The sequence below is a fragment of the Marmota flaviventris genome, chromosome 14, assembly GCF_047511675.1.
Source record: "Marmota flaviventris isolate mMarFla1 chromosome 14, mMarFla1.hap1, whole genome shotgun sequence".
Taxonomy (NCBI): Eukaryota; Metazoa; Chordata; class Mammalia; order Rodentia; family Sciuridae; genus Marmota; species Marmota flaviventris.
Window position 1 is genome coordinate 17,998,723 of NC_092511.1, and position 26,947 is coordinate 18,025,669.

Here is a 26,947-nt window from a genome sequence, read left to right on the forward strand (position 1 = left end):
CATCACCTTGTGACATGTGAAATTCATATTTCAGTGTTTATAAAGAACGTGTTAGCCAGTGCTGGTGGCACAGACCTATAATCCCAAGGGCTCAGGAGGCTGAGGCAGGAGGATGGTGCATTCATAGCCATCCTCAGCAAAAGCGAGGTACTAAACAACTCAGTGAGACCCTGTCTCTAAATGAAATATGGACATGAATTTCATATCCTGAATGAATAACAGGCCTGGGGATGTGGCTCAGTGGTCAAGTGCCCCCCAGTTCAATACCGAACAACCCCCCCTCCCCTCCCCGCCTCCCCTAAAGGTTTTATTGGAACATAGTCACACCCATTCTTTTAGTTTTTCCATTACTCCTGCAAAGTAGAATGACTGACAGCAACTATGTGGCCCATAAACCCCATATAATTATCCTAGCTCTTTATAGGAAAAGTTCATTTAAAAGTCTTATGCCCAAACTTGTTTTTTTTTCTTACACTAAATCCTGGCGATGCGACACACACGCTCCGCTCATGTAGTTTGATGAGGGCTGCGCTGTCCACATGCTTCGTTCCCAGGAGACTATCTAACAATAAGTTCTGCAAGTGGCTCATGCTCCCTTAGATCTGAAATGGGAACTACAGATGAAGTCATCTACTCTGGCTACCTCTTAAAAGGCCTGAGAATGCAAAATGTTCCTAAAACATTTCCTACAGCTTTAATATCAGCGTGGGTACTTTGAAAAAAATGAAGAGTGGAAATGGTGGCCCATCATCCAGTGTCCACCCCTCAAGGAGGAAAACAGAACCAAAGAAAATCACTGTTCACACGGAGTGGGTTATGAGGCTGTTTGGAAAATCGCATAGCATCAGAGCTTTCCAGTTACGTTTGTATGAAAATCACCTGGGATTTAAAAACAAACTGAACATGGTGGCACCCCCAAACCCAAAACCCTGAACTCCAAAGCAGCCAGAACGGAGAACTACGGAGCTAAATGAGTTATGAATCCTCAACATTCCCTTCCCGCTGACCAGCACCTGCGCCAAGGATAGACACTGATCAACACCCCCGGGAGTAAAAAGGGAGTCCCTTAAATCAACATTAAAGTCCCTTAAACCAACATTTCCCGCCCAAGACCCAACATCTTGGACTGTGCTCAGCAGCACAACTCATCCACCGCGGGGATACAGAGGGCAGACGCCTCTTCCCCACCTCTCCCTTCCAGTAGTTTGGTCACGGGGATGCGGGGTGTCGGAGCCGGACAGGGAGCGAGGTGCGGGCGGCTAATCTCCAGCCCCGATGGCCCCGAGACGCACGCAAGGCACCGAGGACTTGAGGGAGCGGACGCCTGGGTACAGAGACGGCGGGCGTGGCGCGGACGGGCAGGTCAACCGCCGCGGGCGAAGGCGGCGGGATTGGCTGTGACGGCCGCCTGTCACCGAGGAGTACGGACTACGGCCAGTCGGCCGAACCGCGACTCGCGCGCGGCTCCGGGTCTCGCCCTCCTCCGCCCGCTTCAGCGTCCCCAGCGCAGCCTGGTGGCGTCCTCCGCGGCGGAGGGGCCGCGCGGGGCTGCGGCGCGGGGACACTGGACGCGAACGTTCGTGCGTTCCAAAGCGCGCGCTCGGGCTGAGGCCGCAGGCCTGGGCGGGCGGCTCTCGGGCCTTGGGCCCAGCGTGGTGCAGCATAGCCAAGTGGCCCGGTGCACGCCGAGGGCGCGGAGCCCAGGGCTGGGGAGGCCGAGCGCGCCCGCGCCCCAGTGCCGGAGTGGGCGCCTAGATCTGCCCGTGCGCCCACCGACAGCCTCTGCCGCAGACGCAGGCCCTGGGGAGGCTGTGGTCTCTCAGAGTTTGAGGACTCGCAGATTTTGCCCGAAAGCCCCAGCTTCCCTTCTCTAAGGAGCTCGGCCTGCGCTCCGGTAGCCTGAAAGGTGCAGTTCTCCCACACACGGCTCCAAAAGGTAGAGAACCGCTGCACACGGGACTCCTCGAGGCCAGGCTGTTGCCAGCTGGCTGGTTTGGGGGGTACCTGTAGTAGTAGAGGCTGGGCGTAGGTTCAGAGAGTCACACCTGCTGCAAAACGTCTGGCTCTGGAGACGCCGTCACAAGCCTGCGGGGGCTGGGCGCGGCGCGCACGACTGCAGGCCCGGCGGCTCGCGAGGCCTAGGCGGGAGAATTGGAAGTTCGAGGCCAGCCTCAGCAAAGCGACTTAGCGAGAGCTTGTCTAAAACAAAAAAAATTACACCTTGAGGGGAAGCCTCTTGTTAGGAAAAACGTGGTTGGCTGGTGTTCAAACCCCATTTCACATCCGCTCAAAGTCAAAAGTATTGGTTGTTAAACAGAAAAGATGATGTCTGTGAATTTTAATTACTAAATGACTTTTAGTTTTTCTAGGGTTTCTGTTACTCGTGACCACAATGAAAAACCTAGGCAGCCACGATCTGGTAACTGCCACACTTCCCAGAGTCAAGAGCTCAAAAGAATGGTTGGAACCACAGCTTGCCTTCACGGAGGTATATTGAGGTTCTTAGGTGGGTGGATGCAGTAGGCGATGGCTTATGCTACATGTTATTTTTTCTGTTGCTTTCTGTTTCTCTTTAATAGTCCCTTTGCTTTCTATTTGCTTTTTAACTTTTTAGCCTCTTAAGGTGGAATTATATAGGTCGTTGACCTGTCTCTCTCTCTCTCTTTTTTTTTTTTTTTTGGCGGGGGGAGCGGGTACCAGGGATTGAACTCAGGGTCACTCGACCACTGAGCCACATCCCCAGCCCTATTTTGTATTTTATATAGAGACAGGGTCTCACTGAGTTGTTTAGCAGCCTTGCAGTTGCTGAGGCTGGCTTGAACTTTCAATCCTCCTGCCTCAGCCTCCAGAGCAGGCTTGCGCTATTGCACCCAGCTACTTTTTTTTTTTTTAACTCAACAAAGTTGTAAGTTCTTGAAGTACTGCTTTACCCAAATTTTGATATGTTTTAATTTGTTTTTTAAACAATTTTACTAAGGTATGATTGACACAATGAACTGCATATATTTAAAGTGTACATTTTGGGGTTTGGAGATACGTGTGTGTGTGTGTGTGTGTGTGTGTGTGTATCTCCCTCTGTCCTTTTGTAATCCACCTCTTCACCCCTTGCAACACTGCTTTGTTTTCTGTCACTATAATTTAATTTACATTTTAAAAATATATATATTTTAGTTGTAGTGAACTCAATACCTTTATTTTCTTTTTATGTGGTGCCTAGGATTGAACACAGTGCCTCACACATGCCAGGCAAGCACTCTGACACTGAGCCACAACCCCAGCCCTTGCATTTACATTTTTAATGCAAATGGAATCTTACAGTATGTAGTCTTTTTCTAAGGCTTGTTTCACTCATCATAATTATTTTGTAGTTCACCAATGTTTGATTTCTCTTTTTGCTGAATGTTATCTCATTAGATGGGTATATCCCAATTTGTCCACTGTATTGATGGACATTTGGGTTGTTTCATCTTTGGCTTTTATAAATAAAGCTGTTGTGAGCACTCACACACATGTTGTTTTATAGACACATGCTTTCATTTCTCTTGACTAGATATCTAGATGAGGAATGACTGGGTCATATGGTAAATGAAATTAACTTTTTATAATGGGTCAAATTGATTTCCAGTCATTAATTACTTTACATTCCCAGTAGTAATATCTGAGAGTTTCAGTTTTTTGTATTCTAACTGATATTTGATTTGATCTGTGAACTATGGGGTTTTGCACTCTGGCTGATGTTAAAAGAAGTACCCCTGGGTCTATGTGACCTCTTAGGATTGGTTATCTAATTCTTTCAGCACTGTCCGCCCCAACCCCAGTGTTTCTTTAGGTGGTTTCCCACATGCTTATAGGGTTAAACTCATCTGAAGGCTCAGGGGGGCCTTCTGTAGCTCTGATCTTTTGCAGATCTCCAGAGCCTTTTTGTGGCTTGTCTTCCAATGTATGCTACTTTATGAACTATCTTCCTGGGCTTCCCCCGACTCCTAGATCCTTCTCAGTTTAGGGAGACAGATGGGCTCTTTGGGTTTTGCTTTTTAGGGGCCTCTATCCTTCATTGGCTGGTGTTCAATATCTTAAAAATGACCGTTTCATTTATTTAATATTTTTTAGTTATTTTGGGTGGGAGGGTACATTTATTCCTTGTTACTCTTATGTCTGAAGGTGGAAGTTCTTATCCAGCCATTTTTCTCTTCAGATGTTCCATTTTTTTTAACTCCTTACTTTTGCAAATCTGATTGCCCATTTGTTAACTCTTTCAACATTGTTTAATAGGCAACTACGGCTCTGTTAATTATTTTCCAATTTTTTCTCACTTTTTTTAGATTGAATTGTTTTTCTTTTTTAATTTTTTTTAGTTGTAGTTGGTCACAATACCTTTATTTTATTTGTTTATTTATATGTGGTGCTGAGGATCAAACCCAGCACCTCACACATGCTAGGCAAGCGCTCAACCACTGAGCCACAACCCCTGCCCCACAAGACTGAATTGTTTTTAATACTGTGTCTTTAAGTTCACTGACTCTTTTTATGTCATCTCCAATGTGCTGTTAAACCCACTCAGATTTGTTTGTCTAAATTTAAGAATTGAATTTTCCTAATTAGTTTTTTTTTTCAATTCTGTTTCTCTGATAAGATTTTCTATTCATTGACTGTGGGCATATTTCCTTTAAGTTCTTTTTTTAAATATTATTGGTTGTAGATGGACACAATACCTTTATTTTATTTATTTATTTTTATGTGATGCTGAGGATTAAACCCAGTGCCTCAAATGTGCTAAGCAAGTGCTCTACCACTGAGCTGCAATCCCAGCCCTCCTTAAGTTCTTAAGCGTAGCTATAATAGCTGTCCTAAAATCCTTGTCTCCTAATTCTAATGTATTGGCCATCTCAGAATTGTTCTCCATTGATTGCCTCTTTCCTCTTTCTTTGTGTGTTCACAATTCTCAATTATATTTTAGATATTATAAGTGATACATCATAGAGGATCTGGATTCTGTTATAGTCCTCTGAAGAGTACTGAACTTTTTTTTTTTTTAATCAGGCAGTTAATTTAGCTGAACTTGAACTCCAAACTTTGTCTTTCCTTGGTTAGTAGCGAATAAAGTTACTGTTTAGTTCTTTTTTACCTTTAGGTGGGCTGCATGGAGTTTGCCCTGTGGGTATATAGATCAAGACTCTGCTAGAAGCCAGACAGGGTGGCTCATGCCTATAATCTCAGCAGCTTGAGAGGCTAAGATAGGAAGATCCCGAGATCAAAGCCAGCCTCAGCAATTGCGAGGTGCTAAGCAACTCAGTGAGACCCTGTCTCTAAATAAAATTATATATATATATATGGCTGGGGATTTGGCTCAGTGGTCCTGTACCCCTGAGTTCAATCCCTGGGACCTCCCTCTGCCCCTCAAAAAAGACTCTGCTAGAGATTTGGCCAGAATTTATTTGAAGAATTTGTGGCTCTTTTAGGTATTTCTCCTCTCACCTCCCAGCTCCCATGGTTGCCTTCAACTATGTCTTCTAATTCCTGAACCAGTGTATGTGTTTCTTTCTGAGTTTTAGCTACCTCCTTTAGCTCTGATTGATCGCTGTTCTCAGGCAAAAGTCCACAAAAACCTGAAAGTTCATCCAGGGCTGTTGTCTATTTCCAGGTGTTCACTACCTTCCATTGGCCCTGCCTTTGGTCACTTTTCAGTGTCTTCAATGTCTTTTTCTTATTTTTGGCTGGAGCTAGAATGTTGGTTCAGCCCCCATCATAGTCGAGGACAACAGATTCGACAGGAATAGTAATTCTATTAGGCAAAAAGATGAAAGAATGAATTTTGAATTAGACACATTTGAATTTTTTTTAAAATATTTATTTTTAGCTATAACAATATCGTTATTTTATTTTTATGTGGTGCTGAGGATCTAAATCAGTGCCTCATGCATGGTAGGCAAGTGTTCTACCTCTTAGCCACAACCCCAGCCCAGACACACTTGAATTTAAACTGTGGTTTAGCTCAGGATTTTCTAGGCTTCTAGGAAACTCCTATGAACCTTAACTTCTATGGGGTTAATTAGAAAAGATAGTTCTTTGATTATGAAATTTTACTCATCTGTTCTGGAAATAAAAAGTAGTGGGACAGAATTATTTCCACCACCAGTTAACCTGAGAATATTTTCTTTCTTTTTGTTTTGGTACTGGGGATTGAACCCAAGGGTGCTTTACCATTGATGTATACCCCAATCCTGTTAATTTTTTTTGAGAAAGTGTCTCTCTAAGTTGCTTAAGGCCTTGAGCTAAGTTGCTGAGGCTGTCTTCGAACTTGTGATCCTCCTGCCTCAGCCTCCCAAGTCACTGGGATTGCAAGCATGTGTCAGCTTGCCTGACTTCTTTCTTTTTAACTTGTGGTGCTGTAGCTTGAACTCAGGGCTTTGTACATGCTGAGAACATGCATGTAGAACATGCACCAGCCCTGAGAATATTTTATATTTATGTGATTATGAGAGGATTTAACTTTTGTATTTTATGACAAATATTTAATTGTGGAAGATTTGTTATGAAAATGGAAAAGTTAATGTTGTTATGAACAAGTCCCTAAAGATTATGTTGCTTTAAAATCTGAAAATATGCATTGTGTACAAAATATTATTTATTATTAATATTTACTTGATAGCTAAAGAGTCTTTATTAATGATAAATTAATTTATTTTAATTATATTTATATCCTTACTGTCTGATAAAAGTTCAGATAATTTGTTGTCATGGAAAAATTAGTTGAAAGAATGAAAGAAGACCTTGATTGATAGCAAGTTTCTTTTTATTTCAATAAGATATTTTTTTCTTTTTGAGAAGATCCAATCACCCATTTGATATGATTTTACATTTCATGAATAGGTGTAAGTTAATGGATAAAAATGTAACTCTTCCTTGATTTATTTTATGAACAGTTTTTCTATTTTAGCTTATATTTAAGCAATTTTTTTAAAATTTATTCTTTAGTTTTCAGTGGACACAACATCTTTGTTTGTATGTGGTGCTGAGGATCGAACCTTGGCCCCATGCATGCCAGGCGAGCACACTACCCCTTGAGCCACATCCCCAGCCCCATATTTAAGCAATTTTGAAAAACAAAATTAGTGGGTGAGTTCACCATGGAAGAACAGAAAGAAGAACAGGGGATTGAATAGAACTTCTAAGACCTTTTATTATCTTACACTAGTGGTATTTCTTATAGGTATAGCACTTGTCTTAGGTGGCACTAAGCATTTTATGAGACTGTTGACAAATTCTTAGATGGTTCTGTAAAACTTAAAGCTGGAAGACCAGTCTGTCTTATTTAGTTGATAGAAGCTGTTTGTGTGTATTTTAAACCATAAAGGAAAAACATTTTATTCGATGTGGAAAAAAAAATGGATTCTAACTACTTTGTGACTCTGGGCAAGCCATTTTACTGTTATGGGACTCAAAATGCCTGAGAGCTGAGTTTATTTTTTCCCTTAGAATAAGCTCTAATCAAGAGCAGAAAGATTAAAATACTCTTTAAAAAGGTACTTGGAAATATGATTTGAAATAGAAAAACTGGTATGACTATGTAACAACAAATCCCATCATTATATATATCTGTAATGTACTAATAAAAAATGTGGAAAGAGGAAAAAAAAGAGAGAAATGGAAAAACCGAATTTTCTTCTTCAAAATTAGAACCTTTCACGCATATGTCTGTCAGTGAGTTCAGATAGTACCAGTATTTTAATTTTTCAAGAGTTGATATTCAAAATTTCATTCTGTTCTTTTAGGCCTTAGTTAAAGAAGATATTGATGCAGCTATTCAATCTATCTTATGTAGAGAAAAGTATGTAATTAAGGTAAGAACTGGCTACAAAACTCATGTCAATGAACAAATTAAACTTTTTTTTTCACTTTCAATGTAATGTACCCTGTAAAGAATTTTAGAAAATAGAATTTAAAACATTCTTTAGCACTGGGATTAACTTTAAGGGATCCTGGGAGTGTTTCTTATAGAATTTCTTTCTTCCTACAAGGTGGGGGGGATTCCTTCAATAGATACATCTGAAGAATATCTGTCTACTCACTTGTTCCTTCATTTTATAAGGATTCTACTGAGTCACTGTGAATCACCTAATTTTTAGAGTGTGATCAGAACGCCTGGTTGATTATTAATTATTACTCAGATATGCATGGATGAGCACTGGATTTAACTGTAGAAGGATGAGCTTAACAGAACATCCATGCAAATTATAATAAAACGGTCAATCTATTTTTAAGAATTTTCTTTAGACAAGCATGGTGGCACAAGCTTTTAATCCCATTGACTCAGGAGACTGGAGGCAAGAGGATTGCCATTTTGAGTCCAACCTTAGCAACATAGTAAGACCCTCAGCAATTTAGTGAGACCCTGTCTCAAAATAAAAAATGAGAAGGGCTGAGGATGTCACTCACTGGCAAAACACCCTTGGGTTCAATTGCAGTAATGCACACACACAAGAATTTTCTTTCATATTCTTTAAAAAGAAAAGAAATTATCACTGGGAATAACTGAAGAGTATTAGACCCAGAGAACATCTCAGGGTTCCTAATATATATATATATATATATATATTTTTTCATTTTGATTTCATGATGATGCTACCAATCACATAATTTCATTTGTTACATGAAAGGTAGATGAGAAGTTTTAGTGAGAATGTTTAGTTTATGGTCTAATTAGGCATCTTCTTTACAAACTACCTGCTCTTTGGACCAGGTTCTAATACACTTTTGCATTTACTCTTTTCTCTTTCCTCATAGAATATTCTCCTTCCTCATTCTCTGCCATTCTTTTTTATTCCTGCATAATCAAATAATTTTATATTCTTTAAGGCCCAGGCCAAATGTCTCTCACTTTGATAATCTTTTTTTTTTTTTTTAAAGTAGATCACTTTTTTTATTGTGGCAAAATATGTACTGCATAAAATTTGCCATTTTACAACTTTTAAGTGTACCATCAGTTTTATTAAATATGTTCACAATAATTCTGCAATCATTACCGCTATTTCCAAATCCTTTTGTTACCCCTAAACTGAAATGCTGTACTCAATAAGCAGTTAACTACTTATTTTTACCTCTCCCAAAGCCCCTGGTAACCACTAATCTACTTTCTGTTTCTACAAAACAGATTGAACCCAGGGGCACTTTACCACTGAGCTATATTCCCCAGCCCTTTTTTTATTTTTTATTTTAAGACAGGGGTTCACTAAGTTGCTTAGGGGCTCACTAACTTGCTGAGGCTGGCCTTGATTTAATCCTCTTGGCTCAGCCTCCCAACAGGCAAGTGCCACCATGCCCAGCTCCACAATTTTTGCCTATTCCAAATATTTTACATAGGTGAAATCCTGCAGTATTTGTCCTTTTTTGGCTTATTTCACTTTGGCATGCTATTTTCAAGGTTCAGCCATGTTGTAGCTTATACCAGAATTTACCACCCACCCCCCCCCCCCCGTTTTTTGTTTTTTTTTTTAGAGAGAGAAATAATTTTTTAATATAGTTTTTGGTGGACACAACATCTTTATTTTATTTGTATGTGGTGCTGAGGATCGAACCCAGCGCCCAGTGCATGCCAGGCGAGCATGCTACCACTTGAGCCACATCCCCAGCCCAAGAATTTACCCCTTTTTATGCTTGAATAATATTCCCTTGTATGTGTATGTCACATTTTATTTATCCATTCATTTTTTTGATTGGCTCTTGGGTTCTTACCACCTTTTGGTAACTGTGAATGTGGCAATGAATCCTGGTATGCAAATATCTAATTAAGTCCTGTTTTTAATTCTTTTGAGTATATAGCTAAATGAGAGAGTGGGCTGAGAGAGAGAGAGAGAGAGAAAAGTGGGGGCACCCTTACTTGATGGGAGACCCAGATCTACAATCATGACCAGCCATGCTTGTCTCTTTAGTTAGATGCAAAACCTCCTGCATGTGCTTGTACCAGATCAACTAGAACAAAAACAAAACCCATTTAAATGGCTCCAGATTCAAAGACCTGCACAATGTGTCCACAACTGATTTAATGGCTAGACAGCTTAACCAAGAAGGTCTGAACCCCAGATAGCAAACGATTGACATGGATTTGATCCTCACAAACACTTACCCGGGAACCTGCACTTTTCTTCTCAGGAAAAGCACATATCTAATTGTTAGAGGGCGGCCCATCCCAGGGTGTGCCACTTTTCTTCTCTGAGAGGTGAGGGGTATCCACACCCTGCTTTGCTTTGCAGTCTTTGCTAAGATGTCTTTGCTTGTGCTTTGTTTTTGAATTTGTCCTGAAATTCATTTTAAGAACCTCCCTGGGCTGAGTTGAGGTCCCACTGCCCCTAGGAGGGACCTTCATAAAACCCTGTCTGGTGACATAAGAAATAGAATTGCTAGGCTGTATAGTAATTCTGTTTAATTTTTTTGAGGAAACACCAAAATAGGAATTTTTTAAGACTCCAGAAAATGGGTTTTTTTCTCTTCTATGTGTTCTTCAATTACTGTATGGCCCATATATGTGGACATTCTAAATATACACATGTTCTTTACTCTGTCCTCCTCTGCTGTTGGAGTTGTTTAGTCTGTCTCCCCAAGGAGAGCAGACATGTCCTCTCAATTATTCCTGTACTCCTTGTTTTCAGCACAGTATGTATCAAACAGTAGGAGCCAAATAGGTATTTGATTTAATGAAAGCATGTGTGGGTCATTTTTAGGAATAATTGAGATTTATGAAATTTTAGAAAATCTTAGAACACGAAAGCTTTAGGATAATAATATATTTGTCTTTTCTATCCCTGTTTACTAGGAATTTGATAAGTATTTACAACATCATGACTTATTAAATACGAGAAGAAAAGAGATGTTATATAAAAGATGGGTTGACCATGTGGCAGATCCTCTCCAGAAGAAAATTATAGACAAAGTTTGTTCACATAAGAAGATTAAAAAAAGGAGACAAGAGGAATTAGATAGTTTTCTGAACTATGTAAATAAAAAGGTACTAAGAGATCATTTAATGCTTTTTTCATTGAGTTTAAACATTATGATTGTCTTTGTTTGCTTACTATCTAGTCATGCAGTCTGCTCCCTCTCCTCTTATGTATGTGCAACACATACCTGTGACAGCAGAAAACATTCCTACCTCCAGGACATGGGAAAGAATGGAGGAGGAGGTTGAGGCCCGGATTCAACTGTGTACACGGGAACCATTTTGAAATTGTTTATTTTATTTGCCAATTTAAAAAATTTGGACTCTAGGTTTAGGATATATTTTTCACTTGCTCTGAAACTTGAATAGTTGAAAAGTTATTAAATATTTCTGTTCTTTTTGCATTTTTAAAAGATTGCAGATGTTTGTTATAAACAAATTTCCAAATCTTTTGGTGTTCCAACAGTCTTCATTAAAATCTTACAAATTTTAACTAGATTCCTTTCATCACTATTATACGTATTTATTACTGGAATAAATTAAATTTAATTTCCAATTTAGTCTTCTCTTTCTTATTGCATTTGTCATTGATGATGCCACTTTGAAGCACAAGAATGAAACTGTGTTTGACTCTAGTCCTGCCATGCTCAAAACTAATTGTGTACCTTTTATTCTTACATGTGGTTTTATTTCCAACTTATAGGGAAATGCATTTATACAACATTATGATCCAAAAGAATATGATCCTTTTTGTATGAGCAAAGAAGACCCCAATTTCATGAAAGTAGGTAAATTTCTCATTTTAGTGTTGATGGTATGTGTCTGGTTATTTTGAGTGGCCCTACTATATAACTTGTCCTTTAATGATTCCTTAAAAATGCAGTAAGAGTTTAAGAATAGTTTTTCATCTCTGTATCTTAAGAAAAATCCCAAAGGCCAAAGTAAATTAAAACTTTGTAAAATTTGAAAATATTGTATAATAATTGGGTAATAGAAAATGCTTAAAAATTTCATAGACTTTTAAATTTGATACACAAGTTATCAATTTTCAAGATAGATCAATGAGAATATTGATTTTTCAAATGCAGAAAATAAAAAACAGTCATAATTCCATTACCCAGAGTTAATTCATGAACATTTTTCTGTATATCCTTCTAGACTTTCTATATTTATGTGCATATATATATATATATATATATATATATATATATACATACACACACATATGTATAAAATACAAAAATACTCTAAATAAAATACAAAATACTGTCTCCAAATAAAATACAAAAAAGGGGGCTGGGGATATGGCTCAGTGATTAAGTGCCCTTATATTCAATTCCCAATATTAAAAAAAAAAAAAAAAAACTTTTTTAAGTAAATAATTAAAGAATGGGACTATATCATACATTTGATCTTATAATATGCTGTCACTTACAGCAACAATTTATGGATTGCTTTTCTGTCAATAAATACAAACCCATAACTTTAATCATTGCACAATATTCTATTATTAATAGCAGCTAACTTACACTGAAGCCTTAACCAAGCCTTAGAACTTTTTTTTCCCAATATCTCCCACTGTATAAGGTAATTCACACATGACAAAAGCAAAGCACAGATAGGTTATGTGTGAAAGTCACTCCACAGCAAACAGAAGAGTATAAATGTGTTTCTAATCATGTACTTACTTACCATACAGCCTCCTTTTAGCAGATTCCCCATTTGAATATGTAGATTGTTTTTGAGTATTGCTGTCATAAATGACTTATGATGCACATCTCTCTAGCCTGATATTTCTTGTTGTTTTCCCCACAGCCAAGTTGCTAGAAGTAGAATTGCTGAGTTCAAGGGTGTGCATGATTTTGATTCATACTGCTGGACAGTCCTCCAGATAGGCTGTGTAAACCTACACTCCCAGCAGAGTCCGTTTCTCCACCATTTGGCTAATGGTGGATATTATTAAACAAAATAAAATTTCCCCCAAAACTTCTTTGGGCCATAGACATTTTTAAGCTGCTGACATTTGTTCTGGAATTCTAGATCTTTTTAAAAAAAAACTGTGTGTGTCTGTGCATGCATACCATAGTCCCTATTTTATAGGTAAAAATTAAACTGAAAATTTAAGAGCTAGAGTTTTAGACTCACTTACTAGGAACACAGATATTGAGATTTTAAACTATATCTTTTTCATACTATCTTAGTTTGTTCCTCCTTCTAGCCCAAAATACTTTAGACTGGTTATATTGTTTATTAACAACAAAAACTTAACTGGGATGTGCAAGATCAAGATGCTATCCTTGAACACCTTCTAAAGGGCCCTTCTCACTGGTGAATTTGAACATAGGGATTTGGAAGGGACACAAACATTCAGACTATAGCAAATACTAGAATCCCATTGTTCTGTTATCTTACCATGTGCCAAGTCCTATGCAGAATGTTGTTTCTCTCTTTAAAGTTTAAAAATTGATTTGTTATTCATATATCACTAAGTGATATAAAAATACTTTAAAATGATAGTACTGCTCTTGTCTCTTTTTATAGCAAGTTGATGTCTTCTCTTTATAAGTAGCACTCTTCATAACTTCTGTAAAAGCACCATTCTAAAGGGCAGTCTGAGCGCTGTGTATTTTAACTCTAAAGTCATGTTGTGCATTCTATTTATCCCAGGATTATTACTAGAAAGATACATAGGTGACCCGGTATAATTTCAGACTAAGCTCTAAGCCATGAATGTGATAGTTGCTGAATTCTGTTTTTTATATAAAACTGTCACGTGATAACATTGGCCATTAAAATAGATCTAGGGCTTTACTATTGTAAAGTAAAATGATTTACATTTTTTTGGTATTTATTTTTTAGTTGTAGTTGGACATGATACCTTTATTTTATTTATTTATTTTTATGTGGTGCTGAAGATTGAACCCAGGGCCTCGCACATGCTAGGCGAGCATTCTACTGCTGGGCCACAACCTCAGCCCAGATGATTTACATTTTGAATAGCATTTTGCTAAAGTTTTGCATAATATTTAATTATGTTGGTAATTATGGATGCTAGGATTAAGACAAATATGTGGATACATTTTTTCCTTTTGTGAACAATGAAGGGATTTTAAAATTTAGGAATATATGGTAATGTAAAAGAAGTTTTGGAGGGGCTGTGGATGTGGCTCAAGCGGTAGCGCACTCGCCTGGCATGCGTGCCACCCGGGTTCGATCCTCAGCACCACATACAAACAAAGATGTTGTGTCTGCCGAAAACTAAAAAATAAATATTAAGAATTCTCTCTCTCTCTTTAAAAAAAAAAAAAGAAGTTTTGAAAACAGAACCCACACTTTGAAACAAGAGCTAATCTTGCCTTTTTGACTATAGGGCCTTGTTAAGAGAAGTACTACAGTACCCCATCTCTTGTAATGGTTAAATATATAGAGAGGGTCTACATAATAGATATATGTTATAGAGATAGGTAGATGATAGATAGTAAATAGATGATAGATAGATAGATAGATCCTGCTATTAGTGTATAGACACTGTATTCTTGAATCTTCTGGTACAAGAGCCATATGTGGATAACCTACAATAGATGAAAACATTTACTCCTCAGACCTGCAATCCAGTCCTCAAATAAGCGCTTCTCTTGTAGGTTATCATCCCACCGTTTTGTGACCCTCTGAAAAAAGCACAATGTGACAAGGATGATGAAAGAAGAACTCTCCTTCAGTGTGAGACTGGTACTCAGCTTCAAGTTTTTACGTGGTTTCACAGTCCAAGAGCAATGACAGTTGCATTTAAGTGTGCTAATTTGGATTATTCATCTTCCTGCAGGCAAACTATATACAATGAAAGAATTTAAAGAAATTGAGAAGATCCAGTCCAGATTCCCAATAATTTCTAATTCGAGGCACTTTATGACTCCAAATGAGTGGCTGAAACTGCCTACAAGATACATAGAAAGTGAATTTTGTAAAAGGAGCAGGTAATGGCTGATATAATAGAAATTATGAACATTCTAAGCTTTGAAAATTCTTTCTTTCTTTTTTGGTGGTACCAGGGATTGAACCCAAGGGCGCTTTACCACTGAGCACATCCCCAACCATTTTTTTATATTTTATTTAGAGACTGGGTCCCACTAAGTTGCTTAGGTTATCCACATATGGCACTAAATTGCTGAGGCTGGCTTTGAACTCATGATCCTCCTGCCTTAAGTCTCCTGAGCCACTGGGATTATAGGCATGTGCCACCACACTGAGCAAAATTTTTTTCTTGAGACAGTGATAAAATGTTTTCAGTTATTATTGTTTTTTAAATATATTTTTTAGTTGTAGATGGACATAATATCTTTGTTTTTATTTATTTGTTTTTATGTGGTGTTGAGGATTGAACCCAGGGCCTCACACATACAAGGCAAGCACTCTACCACTGAGCTACAACCCTACCCCTCATAGTTATTATTTTTAAAAGTTTTCATTTTCAATGAAAAATCTATAATTCCTTGTTTCTCTGTGATATTTACTTGGGTATGGTCAGGATTTTCTCTTTATCTTTGGTTTTCATTAACTAGATTATAATGTTTTTTAGATTTGTTTATTTCTTTCTGTCTTACCTAAGGGTCTCTGAAATTAGTTTTTATTTTTATTTTTTGGTATTGGGGATTGAATTCATGGCCTCATGCATGCTAGGTAAGCACTCTACCACTGAGCTACACCCCCAGTCCTCTCAGATTCTTGTATCTGTGGTTTTATGTCTATTTTGGGGAGATTCTAGAACATTCTTACCTCAGTTTTTTTTTTTTTTTTTTTATGCCCCAGTCTGCTATTTGTTTTTTTTTTTTTTTAATACTTCTGATAATCTAATTATGTCTGTTAGACCACTGCTGACAATGTCCACATTACTATAGCTCTTATTTTTTCTCTTTGCATTTATTTAGATGATTTCTACTGACATATCTTTAAGTTCACTGAGACTTTCCTCAGCTGTGTCCCATCTACTGCAGAGCCCATCAAAAGAGCGCTTCATTGCTGATATCATGATCTTTATTTCTAGCATTTTTGTTTTATATTATTCCACAATGTTTCCACTTTTCCTGAAATTCATCATTGGTTTAATACACGTTGTCTACCTTTTCCACTAGATTTTTTTTTTTCCCCCGGTGGACACAACATCTTTATTTTATTTTTATGTGGTGCTGAGGATCGAACCCAGTGCCCCGCGCATGCCAGGTGAGCGCGTTATCGCTTGAGCCACATCCCCAGCCCCTCCACTAGATTTTTTTTTTTTTAACCATACTTATCACAATTATTTTAAATTCCTTGATAGTTCCAAGATTAGGATCACTTATGGATCTGGTTCTGTTGATTTTTTTCATCTCTGGACAATGTGTTATTTTATCTTGCTTTTTTTTTTTTTTTTTTTTTTTTGCATGCCTTATAATTTTTGACTGAATACCAGATATTTGAAGTGCAAGAATAGTATAGACTAATCTTTTTCCCTAGAAATCAATGTGCTGCATCTGTCAATCATTGGTGTGTACAATTGGGCTATATAGTCAGAAGTTGATCAGTTTGTGTACAGCTATGGTTATTGTTACTGCTAGTGTACAGGGCCTCAAACGCTAAGTTGCTTTGCCTTGTGCTTGAGGGGGGACTAGTCATTTTAATCATTTTATGCACCTAAACTTGCTTCTTTTGTGTTGTTAATTATAGGAAACATTAGGATTCTGCCTTATCTCTTTTGGTTTTTGCTACAGTGTGTTGAATCCCAGAGTCACTTTACCACTGGGCTACATTCCCAGCCCCACTCCCCTTTTAAATATTTTTAGTTGTAGATGGATGCAGTACTTTTATTTAATTTATTTATATGTGGTGCTGAGGATTGAACCCAGTGCCTCACACATGCTAGGCACTACTGAGCTCTACCACTGAGCCACAACCCAGCTCCTCAGCCCTTTTTATTTTCAGACAAGGACTCACTATGTTGCTTTAGGCCTCTCTAAATTGCTGAGGTGGCCTTGAATTTGTGATCCTTCTGCCTCAGCCTCCCAAGTTGCTAGGATTAACAGGTGTCCTCCACTGGGCCTGGCTTCTTCTTTATCTCTTTTTCTAATCCCTTTAATTAATTCAGCACTGAACCCTGTCATGCCTACTCTTACATCTTCTTCTATCTGCCCCTTCCTTAACAATCCCATACACTAAATCTGTACTCCACTGGCTGATCTGTAATAATAACAACAGCTTCTGTGCAAACGCGCTCTAACTACTGGGTCACACCCCAGCCACTTAAGTTTTGAGTTTTCATCATGTGTATTAGTTTCCTATGGCTGCCATAATAAAACACCACAAACTAAGTTGCTTAACACGAGAGAAATTTTTCTCTCACAGTTCTGGAGGCTAAAAGTCTAAGATCAAGGTGTTGGCCGGGCCGTGCTCTCTCTGAAGGCTCTGGGGAGGACTCTCCCTTGCTGTTCTCCTAGCTACTCGTGGTTGCTGGCAGTCCTTGGCATTCTTGGCTGGTAGCCTCTCTCTCCAACCCCTGCCTCCTTCATCACCTGATCGTCTCTGAGTCTGTGTCCAGGTTTTCTGCTTTTTATACGGAAACCTGGTATTGGGTTAGGACCCACCCTAATCTAGTGTTACTTATTTTAACTTCATTATATCTGCAAAGATCCTATTTCCAAATAACACTACATTCACATATACAAGGGATTAGGAACTGAATGTATCTTTGGAGGGGAACACACTTCAACCCACAACACCACAGTAATTCATTCAGTCAAAGAATTATGCATCCAGTTGTACGAGTTGTACTTGCCTTTAAAGAACCATAATCTAATTCAGAGGACATTTAAGTAGATTATTCTATCATAATGTGGCAAATGCAGTAACACTGAAATGCACAGGTTGTTACGGAAGCATAAAGAGAGACATCTCATAGAAACTAGTAGAAAAGAGATAAGAGTGGGATCTTGGATACAAATGGAAAAATAAGGAGAAGAATTAGTTTCTTAAAACTTAAATTGGGCTGGGGATGTGGCTCAAGCGGTAGCGCGCTCGCCTGGCATGCGTGCGGCCTGGGTTCGACCCTCAGCACCACATACAAACAAAGATGTTGTGTCCGCCGAAAACTGAAAAATAAATAATAAAAATTAAAAATATATATATATTTAAAAAAGACTTAAATCATTCAATGTTCTATTTCATACTTTTATTAATTTAAATATTATCTCCATTTTGGGTACATCCAAGGCGAAGCGTCCTCTGAGAAGTTAACAGGAATTCTGGGCAAGCTCTGTAGCACACAGTTGTGGGAAGCAGCTACAGCGAGGGAGGAATCCATATGTGCCTCATCTCATTTTATACATTTCTGGGGCCATTTTCCTTATCCTTGAAGTTCAGCCTTAGAATTCAATTTTTCTTTAAAGATAATTGACTGAGTACACAACTTTAGGTTGACATTTATTTCCTCCTAATGCTTTAGCTATATAATTTTTTGATCTCTATTGTTTTTTAATATATATTTATTTTTTAGTTCCAGGTGGACACAATGTCTTTATTTTGTTTTTATGTGGTGCTGACAATCGAACCCAGTGCCTCACGCATGCTAGGTGAGCGCACTACCACTTGAGCCACATCCCAGCCCTCTATTGTTGTTTTTTAGAGTCTGCTGACATTCTGATTTTTTTTTTTTTTGGTCCTTTCTCTGTGATTGCTTTTAAGAACTTTGCTTTGTCTTTAGCGTTCTGTGTTCTTTCTACAGATGTCTTTGCATGGATTTCTTTTTCTTTAACTGACTGGTACATGTTGTTTTTCCTGGATCTCCGTATTTATGTGTTTTACCAGTTCAGGAACATAGCAACGTAGCAACAATCACGTTAAATATTGCTTTTTTCCCCCTCATTATTTCCATTTTGGTTCTGGATTCAGAATACTAATATATATGTCTCTCAATATATGCTTTACATTTCCTGTCTCCTAATATATTTTCTATATTCTGTATCACCTTAGGTAATTTCTTTGGATATATTTTCTGTTTTGCTAATTCTTTCTTCATGGTGTTGAATATTAAAATTTTAATTTTTTAAAGTTTCTTCTTTGCCCCTATCATGTTTGTTCATTTCTGACAGGGTCTCACAGCTTTGCTGTCTTGCTGATTGGATCCTTTCTCTCTTTAAACACTTTATGCATTGCCATACTACATCCCTTATCTATGCCATCAAGATGCCCTACACAGGGCAAAAAAAACCTTCCATCAACTCTGAGGGCAAGACTGGAGGAACCTAAGGCACCCGTCTGGCACCTCATAGCAAGGGAGACTGGGAAATGGAAAGCTTGATTATCTCTGTGGAAAAATATTTTATGTTTATCCTTGTAAATGACACATCTTTACAACTTCTTTTTATATCCAAGTGTAAGCTCCCAGTGGATAGGGAGTGGCTTAAATTTTGCCTGGCTGATTCTTTGTCCTCAGTGAATAGTAGATCAATCCCCATCATGATTTCAGAGACTCTTAATTAATCTTGTCCAGTTTCAAGTAATGGTATTTTTGAGCAGATACCAAGCAGTCAGTGTGTAACAATGATTTCTGCATAAATTTAACTTAATATTGTTTTCAAAACATCCTCACACATGTTCTTCTGTTACAGGTTAAAAGTGAAAGTGAATGTTAATGCTAGTAGTCTTGATTTGAAACCTTCGGCAAGAGTGCCTCATCTGACGGAATACCAAGAAGAAAAGTCAGTCACTTACAAGTAAGCCTGCTATTGCTTGGCTTTGCTCTCCTTCCATTTAAATGCTTGCCTGTGCTGTCACCCTGCCATCCTTTCAATTGCTGGCGTCTGTGCCAAGGCCTCACCAGGCTCTCGTGCCACCTGACATCAGGCACTTCCCACTATGGTGTCTGGGTGATGTGACAACTTTCCTCTGGCTTAAGGAATAAATAACATAAATAACAAGTATAGAAATGGGGGAAATGCTTGAACTCTTGTACCTCTTGTTAAAGGTTAGGAGATTTTTAGTTAAATTGAAACAGTATAAATGGGGTTTGGGATGAGTTTTGGTAGATGGTAACTATTACAGTATTGTATCCAGACTGAAAAGATGTCATAAGCAGAGAAGCGGTGCCTACAACCACATGAAACATGGATCCTCTTAGTTATCCTCTTAGTTAACTAGTTATGCAATTAAAAGTAAAGAGATTTCTGTATGTAATTACATAACTTGTAGTACTCTGATTGACAGATTGCTGGAGGAAATGTAAAAAAGTATAGCAACTCTGGAAAGCAGTTTGGTAGTTTCTCAAAATGCTAAACACTAGATTACCATATGACATAGCAATTCAACAAATAGCTTTCTCCTTAGGAGAAATAAAAACTTATGTCCATATAAAGGTCAGGATGTGAGCATTCATAGCAGCATTGTTCACAATATCAAAAATAAAATAATGGAAACAACTCAAATGTTCAACTGATGAATGGATGAACAAGGAGTAGCCATATGATGGAATATAATTCAGCAATAAAAAGGAAAGAAGTTGCCGCGTCCGGCTAACAGAGCCGAGTCCGGCCAGGGATGGCGGGGTTAAAAATACACAGGACACCAAGGTTCTTCATTCAGGAGGGAGCGTGTGCGCGCTTTATTGCCAAATTTGTTCCCCTTATATATCTTTTTAACAGCTGCGGGAAATTACTCAAAAGTGAGGAGGGGAGAGTAATAACTGCGTCCTTGGGTTACCATCACGTCACCGTCCCCTATCAGGATCGAACAGGTCAAGATGTTCCCAAGAGACACATATGCTCCAGGCAGATAAACAGGGAACCGCAAGCCCGCGTCATGGCCTTGTGAGCTGGCCACATTGACATGCATAACAAAGAACTGGGGGTTGAGTCCCCAGGGGCCAGGGCGGGCCTGCTACCAGCAGAAGTACTGATACAACATCATTAGACTCGGCAAAGGAAGCCAATCACAAGTGATTGTTTTCATATGAAATGCCTACAAAAGGCAAATCTATGGAGGTAGAAGGTGCATAGTGGTTGCCAGTGGTGGGGAATGGAAGTCGCTGTGGATAGGCATGAGGTTTTGGGCCAATGGAAATGTTCTAAAATTAGATCATGGTCATGACTGCACAGCTCTGTGAATATACTGAAAACCATTGACTTTACACTTAAAAATGGGTGGCTTTTGTGGTATGTAAATTGTACCTCAGCAAAGCTGTAAAAAAACAAAGTGGAAGAAAAATGAGCTTACATTTCATTGTGCAGGAGGTTGGCCTACAGGTCCCTGTTCCAAAAAGTGCCAGAGTAAGCAGCCATGGTTTCCCTTCCTTTTCCTGAATAGGTTTGGAACTTGGTTTGTAAATGCCAGGCGGCTGCAGCTGGGGGCATTTAGGGCAGCTGGCTTGGTGCCGGCAGGGCTACTTGCCCTGCTCTCTCAGTGGTTCTGCGGAGGCTGAGGAGGCAGAAGCACTGGAGTCCAGAGTTCAGGACCAGCCTGAGCAATGCAGCTGCTCAGGAAAAAATAAATAAATTGTCTCGGGAAAAAATAAATTAAAAGAAAAAATAGAAATGGATGATGTCAGAGATGGAGTTAACTGGTGTGCACTTCTCAGAGTCCCTGAGGTGACGCAGCTTTGTTCCTTATTCAGCGCTGGATAAAGGAAGTACTGGAACTAAGCCCTATTTGCTCAGTGGTTGAAGGCCTTAAAAGATAGAATGATTCAGAATCACTTGTGTATGTCAGAGTCCAAAGGAATAAGTCTCTCTCTGTACCCTGACTGCTGTAGTCTCAAACAGAATAACATGTCTGGATAAGATTTTAAGGATAATCAATATCTTCATCCTAAATTCTCTCAATTGGGAAAAAAAAAAAAAAGAGAGAGAGAGAGATTTTGTTTTCAAATACCTCTTGTAGCAGAGTGTGACCCAGATCAGAAGGGGAATATCACCTTGTTGGGGAACCTGGGAGTTCGTATTGAGGCTTGAGTGTAAAATTCCATCTGTAAAAGGAGGGAGACTGGAGTCTTCCGTGGATGAAGGAAGTGTTCCAGTGAGGGCCACCGGTGGAGAAGCAGGCTTGTCTGTGGCAGAGTTAGATCACCCCAGACTGGAGAGTTGCACCTGGGGCTCGTTCATTCCCAGGGACCCAGGCTCAGCTGATTAAGCAACAAAGAGACTTAAGATGCAAATAATACTAGGGTAAGGTAATTCCATTTATTTGGGTTTCTTTTTCATAAAATCATGTAAATTCATATAGAACCTGAAAGGAAAGTGACCACAACACTCGGAGCAACCAAAAGATCTTTATTGCAGCAGTGCAACAAAGAGAAAAGAAAGAAGGAAAGAAAGAGAGAGAAAAGAGAAGAGATGAACAGGGAGAGAGCAAGAGCAAGAGAGAGAGAGAGAGCGCGCGCCTAAGAAAGATAAAGAGCAAGAGAGAGAGAGCAAGAGAGAAAGAGCAAGAGAGAGAGGGAGAGAGAGGGGGGCCTGGCAGGAGGGAGTTTTTATAGCCCAAATCTAATGGGGCCTCTGGGTCTGCAAGCTGCCTTGATGGCCCAAGGGGGGTTGAGTGCTCAGCCTTGAGCGGGACTTGACACAAACAGGTGATAAAGGACCAGACAGAGGGGGGTTTGAGTGCTTGGGCTATCTTGCAGCCAACATCTGTTCAGCCTGCCCTGCAGATAACACAGTTCAGCCTGCTCTGCACCCAACAGAACCCATCAATTTCTTTTTTTTTAAATTTTTTTTAGAGAGAGAGAGAACTTTTAATATTTATTTTTTAGTTTTTGGCGGACACGACATCTTTGTATGTGGTGCTGAGGATCGAACCTGGGCCGCACGAGGCGAGCGCGCTATGGCTTGACCCACATCCCCAGCCCTCAATTTCAATCTTAAATAAAAATGTTAAGTGCTACAATTGAGTTGAGAGTTAAGAGAATCCCTTCCTTCCCGGTTCCTCCCTACAGAAACAAAGGGCCATCCTTTCCGGAAAAAGAACCTCTCTGTTATCAGGAGGGAAAGAACCCAAGTACTACAGAGGCCAACTCCGAAGAACATTTTTCTTCCTTAAATGTCAACCAGGAGGCAGAAAAGGATGAAGATCAGGATGGGCGAGAGCCAGGGCAGCACACGGGGCAGCCATTGCAGGCACCACAGTCTGAGGAGCCGGGAACTGCGTGGTGTGGCAGGCTTCCGAGAGGAGGGGTGGGACAGGAGAAACTGAGAGGCGGTGTCCTGTACTCAGAAGGAACGGAGAGCTGTCGGCTGCATCCCTGCAACTTGGCAGAGCTGCACATGGAGGTGCCGTCTGCTGGGGGGCCTGTGCTGTGCGGGATTTCCCTGGCTCCCTCTCCTGAGGTCCCACCTGTCTATTTTCCTACCAGTTTCTACTATTTGCCACTTAAACCCAAGCCAGGCCAAAGTTTTGTTCCCTTAATTCAATCAAGACAGAAAATTTTCCAAAGGACCAACACTAAATTAAAGTAGTAAAATTTAAAAGCAAAAGCCCCCAAATGTAAACTGTATAGAAAATATAGGTGTCCATAGAGTTCAGAGCTCTCATAAGAGAGCCACAGTGAAATGTGCCGGACCTTGCCTAGACTGCTTCCAGGACTGGGCGGAGCTCTTCCTCAGTTCTCTCCACCAGTTGTCCCAACTTTCTGGAGACAGCCTCTTTTTGGAGTGGCTTTAGAGAGGTCAAAATGCTTACTCCTCCTCCTCCTCCTCCTCCTCCCTTCCTAGTTAGAATTCATCAGTGAGCGCGCAGCTCAGAGGAGGTCAAGGTGCGACTTCCTTTGGTTGCCCTTAATCATTTATCTGACACCAGCCGGTATGTGCCATGCTGCCCAAGTTCAGCCCATCAAGATCAAATTTGTGAACCTGAGGTGTACTGATGGCCCCCGAGATCAGCCCCCTGGGTCTGTCTTCAAAAAGGTTGGTGGTGACATTGCCAAGCTAGCTGGTGACTCAAGGGCCTGGGAATCACAGTGAAACTGATTGTAAAGACAGGCCCAGATCAAAGCTGTACCCTCTGTCTCTACCCTGATCATCAAAGCCCTCAAGGAACCTTCGAAAGACGGAAAGAAACGAAAAAACATTAAACACAGTGGTAATATCAATTGGGATGACATTATCAAACTTGCCCAACAGATGTGGCTCTGCCTTTAGTTAGAAAACTTTCTGGAATTCTTCAAGAGATCATGGGGGCTGGCCAGACTGTAGGCTGCAATGTTGATGGCCGCCACCCTGAGGATATCATAGATGACGTCAACAGCAGGATGCCCAGCTAGTTAAGAGGTACGAAAGACAATATTTCAACAAAGGATCGCCTGTGGAAGAAAAAAGAAAGATGGAGAAACGTGAAGAGCCTGTGTCTCATGTGGCGATCTGTCCGTCTGACTTCTTTCCTGTCTCTCCATTTCCCTACTCCCTAACGGATTTTTTTACTCATGAAAATTTATTAAAATTTCATTTTGTGTCTTAATTCCTTTTACTACCACTTTCAGTACCCTCCCCAGTGTTTGTTTGCTTCCTCAAAATTTTAACATGCACCTAGACCTGCTCTGAGCCAGGCAGCATTGGAGGGGCTGGGGACTTAACGAGGCACAAAGCAGAAAAGCTCTCATCAGTGGCACTTGCATTTTGATGGGGAGACAGACCATAATCAAAAGTCCACCTGTATCATCCTGCAAGTTAGTAATAAGGACAGGGGTGTGGGGTGGGGATGGGCCAGGAGGGGAGTCAGGGAAGGTTCTCTGAAGAGACGTGCGCAGCAGCAGCCTGAGGAAGTGAGCCAGACACATGGATTGGCACAGGAGACTGCCCAAGATGGGACTGCAGTTGGCATGTTCAGGAAACAGCCAGGGCCAGCGAGGCTGCGACACAGTGAGTGTGGAGGGAAAGGCAGGGGACAGGCTGTACGAGGGTCACAGGCCATGACAGGGAGCTGGAATACAAGACAAAGTGGGATGGGAAGCCTCTCCAAGGAGAAATATGATCTCAACCTTTTCAGCGAAAGAATTAAGGCTGCTGTACACCCTATCATAGGAGCAGGAGAGCAGCTAGGAGCCGGGACTAGGAGAGTGGGGTAGACATCTCCTCTCTTTCCCATCCTCCTCTTTATTTCTTATCTCTGCATCATGCCACTGTGATTCTAGTCTCTTCAGAGTCCTAGTGGGAGGAAGAAAGAGGTAGTGGGGCAGGAAGTCTCTTATCCCTAAAGTTTTTTGTTTGTTTTGTTTTGGTATCAGAGATTGAACCCAGGGTCGCTTAACCACTGAGTCACATCCCCAGCCCTTTTAAAAAATATTTTATTTAGAGACAGGATATCGCTAAGATGCTTAGGGTCCCGATAGGTTGATCAGGCTGACTTTGAACTTGTGATCCTCCTGCCTCAGCCTCCCGAGTTGCTGGGATTACAGGCTTGTGCCACCTCACCCAGTTCCTCTTACCTCTAATGTTATGATACCTAGTTTAGTCTAAAGCATCCTCTAGGACACTTTCAAGTGATCTTCAGAGAAAACTCCTATTGCTGGAGATTTCTCATCTGAGGGTTTCTTTTCCAGCTGGTTGCTTATGACTCTACCCCTCAGCCTCTGATGGAAGTCCCACTACTCCTTCTGCAGAGATTTGCTCCTTCAGGCAGGATCCAAGCCAACACAACCTGGGTCCATTTACTTAGGTGGGCTCATCACTGATCTACTGCAAACATGCGTCCCAACACCTGATGTGTTGTCAGGAGTGCTCGCAAAACACCAACAACTCTTTGCAAAAAAAAATATAAAAATAAAAAAAAAAAACAACACTCCTCTTCAGTTTAAATTCTTGACCTCTTTTTAAATATATATATATTTTTAGTTATAGTTGGACACAATACCTTTATTTCACTTATTTATTTTTATGTGGTGCTGAGGATCGAACCCAGGACCTCGTGTGTGCGAGGCAAGTTCTCTACCACTTTAAATATATATATATATATTTTAGTTGTTGATGGACCTTTATTTTACTTATTCATATGTGTTGCTGAGAATCGAATCCAGTGCCTCACAAATGCCAGGCAATGCTCTACCACTGAGCTACAGTGCCAGCCTCTGACCTTTGAATACCCCTCATGTGGATGAGTAGTTAAACACTACACCAGTTTCACCTCTACTTTGCAAATCTGAAGAGTGGTCTCCACACCTCTCTTTAGAACATAGCATCTATTGCCTAAGAGACTCAGAGACTAGAATCAGGTGCGCGTCCATCCGTACCTGTGATCTGCCCATTCCACATCCCCCGGGGCCACGCAGTGGGCAGCAGCACGCACAGGCTGGAGCTGGGAGAACAGCCTTGGGTGGAGATGAGACTTTGAGCCATCTTCACAGAGATGCTATTTGATTAGGAGATCACATGGCAGTGAGTGTCAGGAGAAGGATGAGGACTAGTCCCGAGGAACTCCAAGATTTAGAGGCTGGCAGGAGGAGGCAGAGCCAGTGGAAAAAACGTGAAAGGAGCAAGTGGCTGGCCACCAAGGTAGGAAGAAAAGGAAAAGCGTGGTGTCGCAGAGGCCCAGAGAGAGAGGGTGTCAAAAAAGAGGGCACCACCACTATGTCACAATGCCGCCAGGCGGCAAGCAAAATGAGGACTGAGGATTTCCTCTGTATTCAGCAAGACTGAGAAGCAACTGGTGACTTCATCACTGAAGTTACCGTGGAGCCGTGGAGCCATGGAGCCGTTGGAAGGAAAGCTTGATGAGAGGGGATTCAAGAGAGGACGGGGTGAGGGCGGGAAGACAGGATATCAGCAAAACTTTTGTGGAATTTTGCTATCAGGGGAGTGGAGAGATGGGTTGGTGGCTGGAGAGGGTCGGGGACAAGGAAATGTTCTTACCAGATGCCAGATGCCATGACTTGTGCAGTCTCCCAGTGGAAATGCACCAGCGGGAGAGCAAATTGATGGCGGGGGGGGGGGGGGGGGGCGCTGGCGGGAAGAGCAGGAGGTGAAGAGGCGGCATCCCCGCCCGCCTGTGCAGGCGACAGAATCGAGGTTC

At 40.5% G+C, this 26,947-nt stretch overlaps 2 protein-coding genes across 11 annotated transcripts in view; one reads left to right on the top strand and one right to left on the bottom strand.

The window, feature by feature from the left end:
• The window catches only part of LOC114094668 (profilin-4), a 17,688-nt gene extending 15,584 nt beyond the window's left edge, over positions 1-2,104 (bottom strand). Inside the window, exon 1 of one of the 3 annotated variants that reach the window (XM_027937838.2) lies at positions 2,046-2,104. Coding sequence is in view for 1 of the 3 variants with exons in the window: in XM_071601380.1 (XP_071457481.1) it covers positions 474-590 (117 nt within the window). In the remaining 2 variants the exon portion in view is untranslated. Of the gene's footprint in view, positions 1-473; positions 652-2,004 lie in introns of those variants that run through there. The other 2 variants (XM_027937837.2, XM_071601380.1) reach the window with 2 other exon arrangements.
• Fam228b (family with sequence similarity 228 member B) overlaps positions 1,434-26,947 on the top strand; it is a 27,355-nt gene continuing 1,841 nt past the window's right edge. The window contains exons 1-9 of one of the 8 annotated variants that reach the window (XM_071601376.1): positions 1,436-1,936; positions 2,361-2,488; positions 7,773-7,841; positions 10,811-11,002; positions 11,637-11,717; positions 14,575-14,662; positions 14,757-14,907; positions 19,570-19,659; positions 22,884-24,400. In XM_071601376.1, the coding sequence (XP_071457477.1) occupies positions 2,393-2,488; positions 7,773-7,841; positions 10,811-11,002; positions 11,637-11,717; positions 14,575-14,662; positions 14,757-14,907; positions 19,570-19,659; positions 22,884-23,403 (1,287 nt within the window). In that variant the 5' untranslated portion in view covers positions 1,436-1,936; positions 2,361-2,392 and the 3' untranslated portion in view covers positions 23,404-24,400. Of the gene's footprint in view, positions 1,937-2,360; positions 2,507-7,772; positions 7,842-10,810; positions 11,003-11,636; positions 11,718-14,574; positions 14,663-14,756; positions 14,908-19,569; positions 19,675-20,598; positions 20,691-22,883; positions 24,401-26,947 lie in introns of those variants that run through there. The other 7 variants (XM_027937841.2, XM_027937840.2, XM_071601379.1 and 4 more) reach the window with 7 other exon arrangements.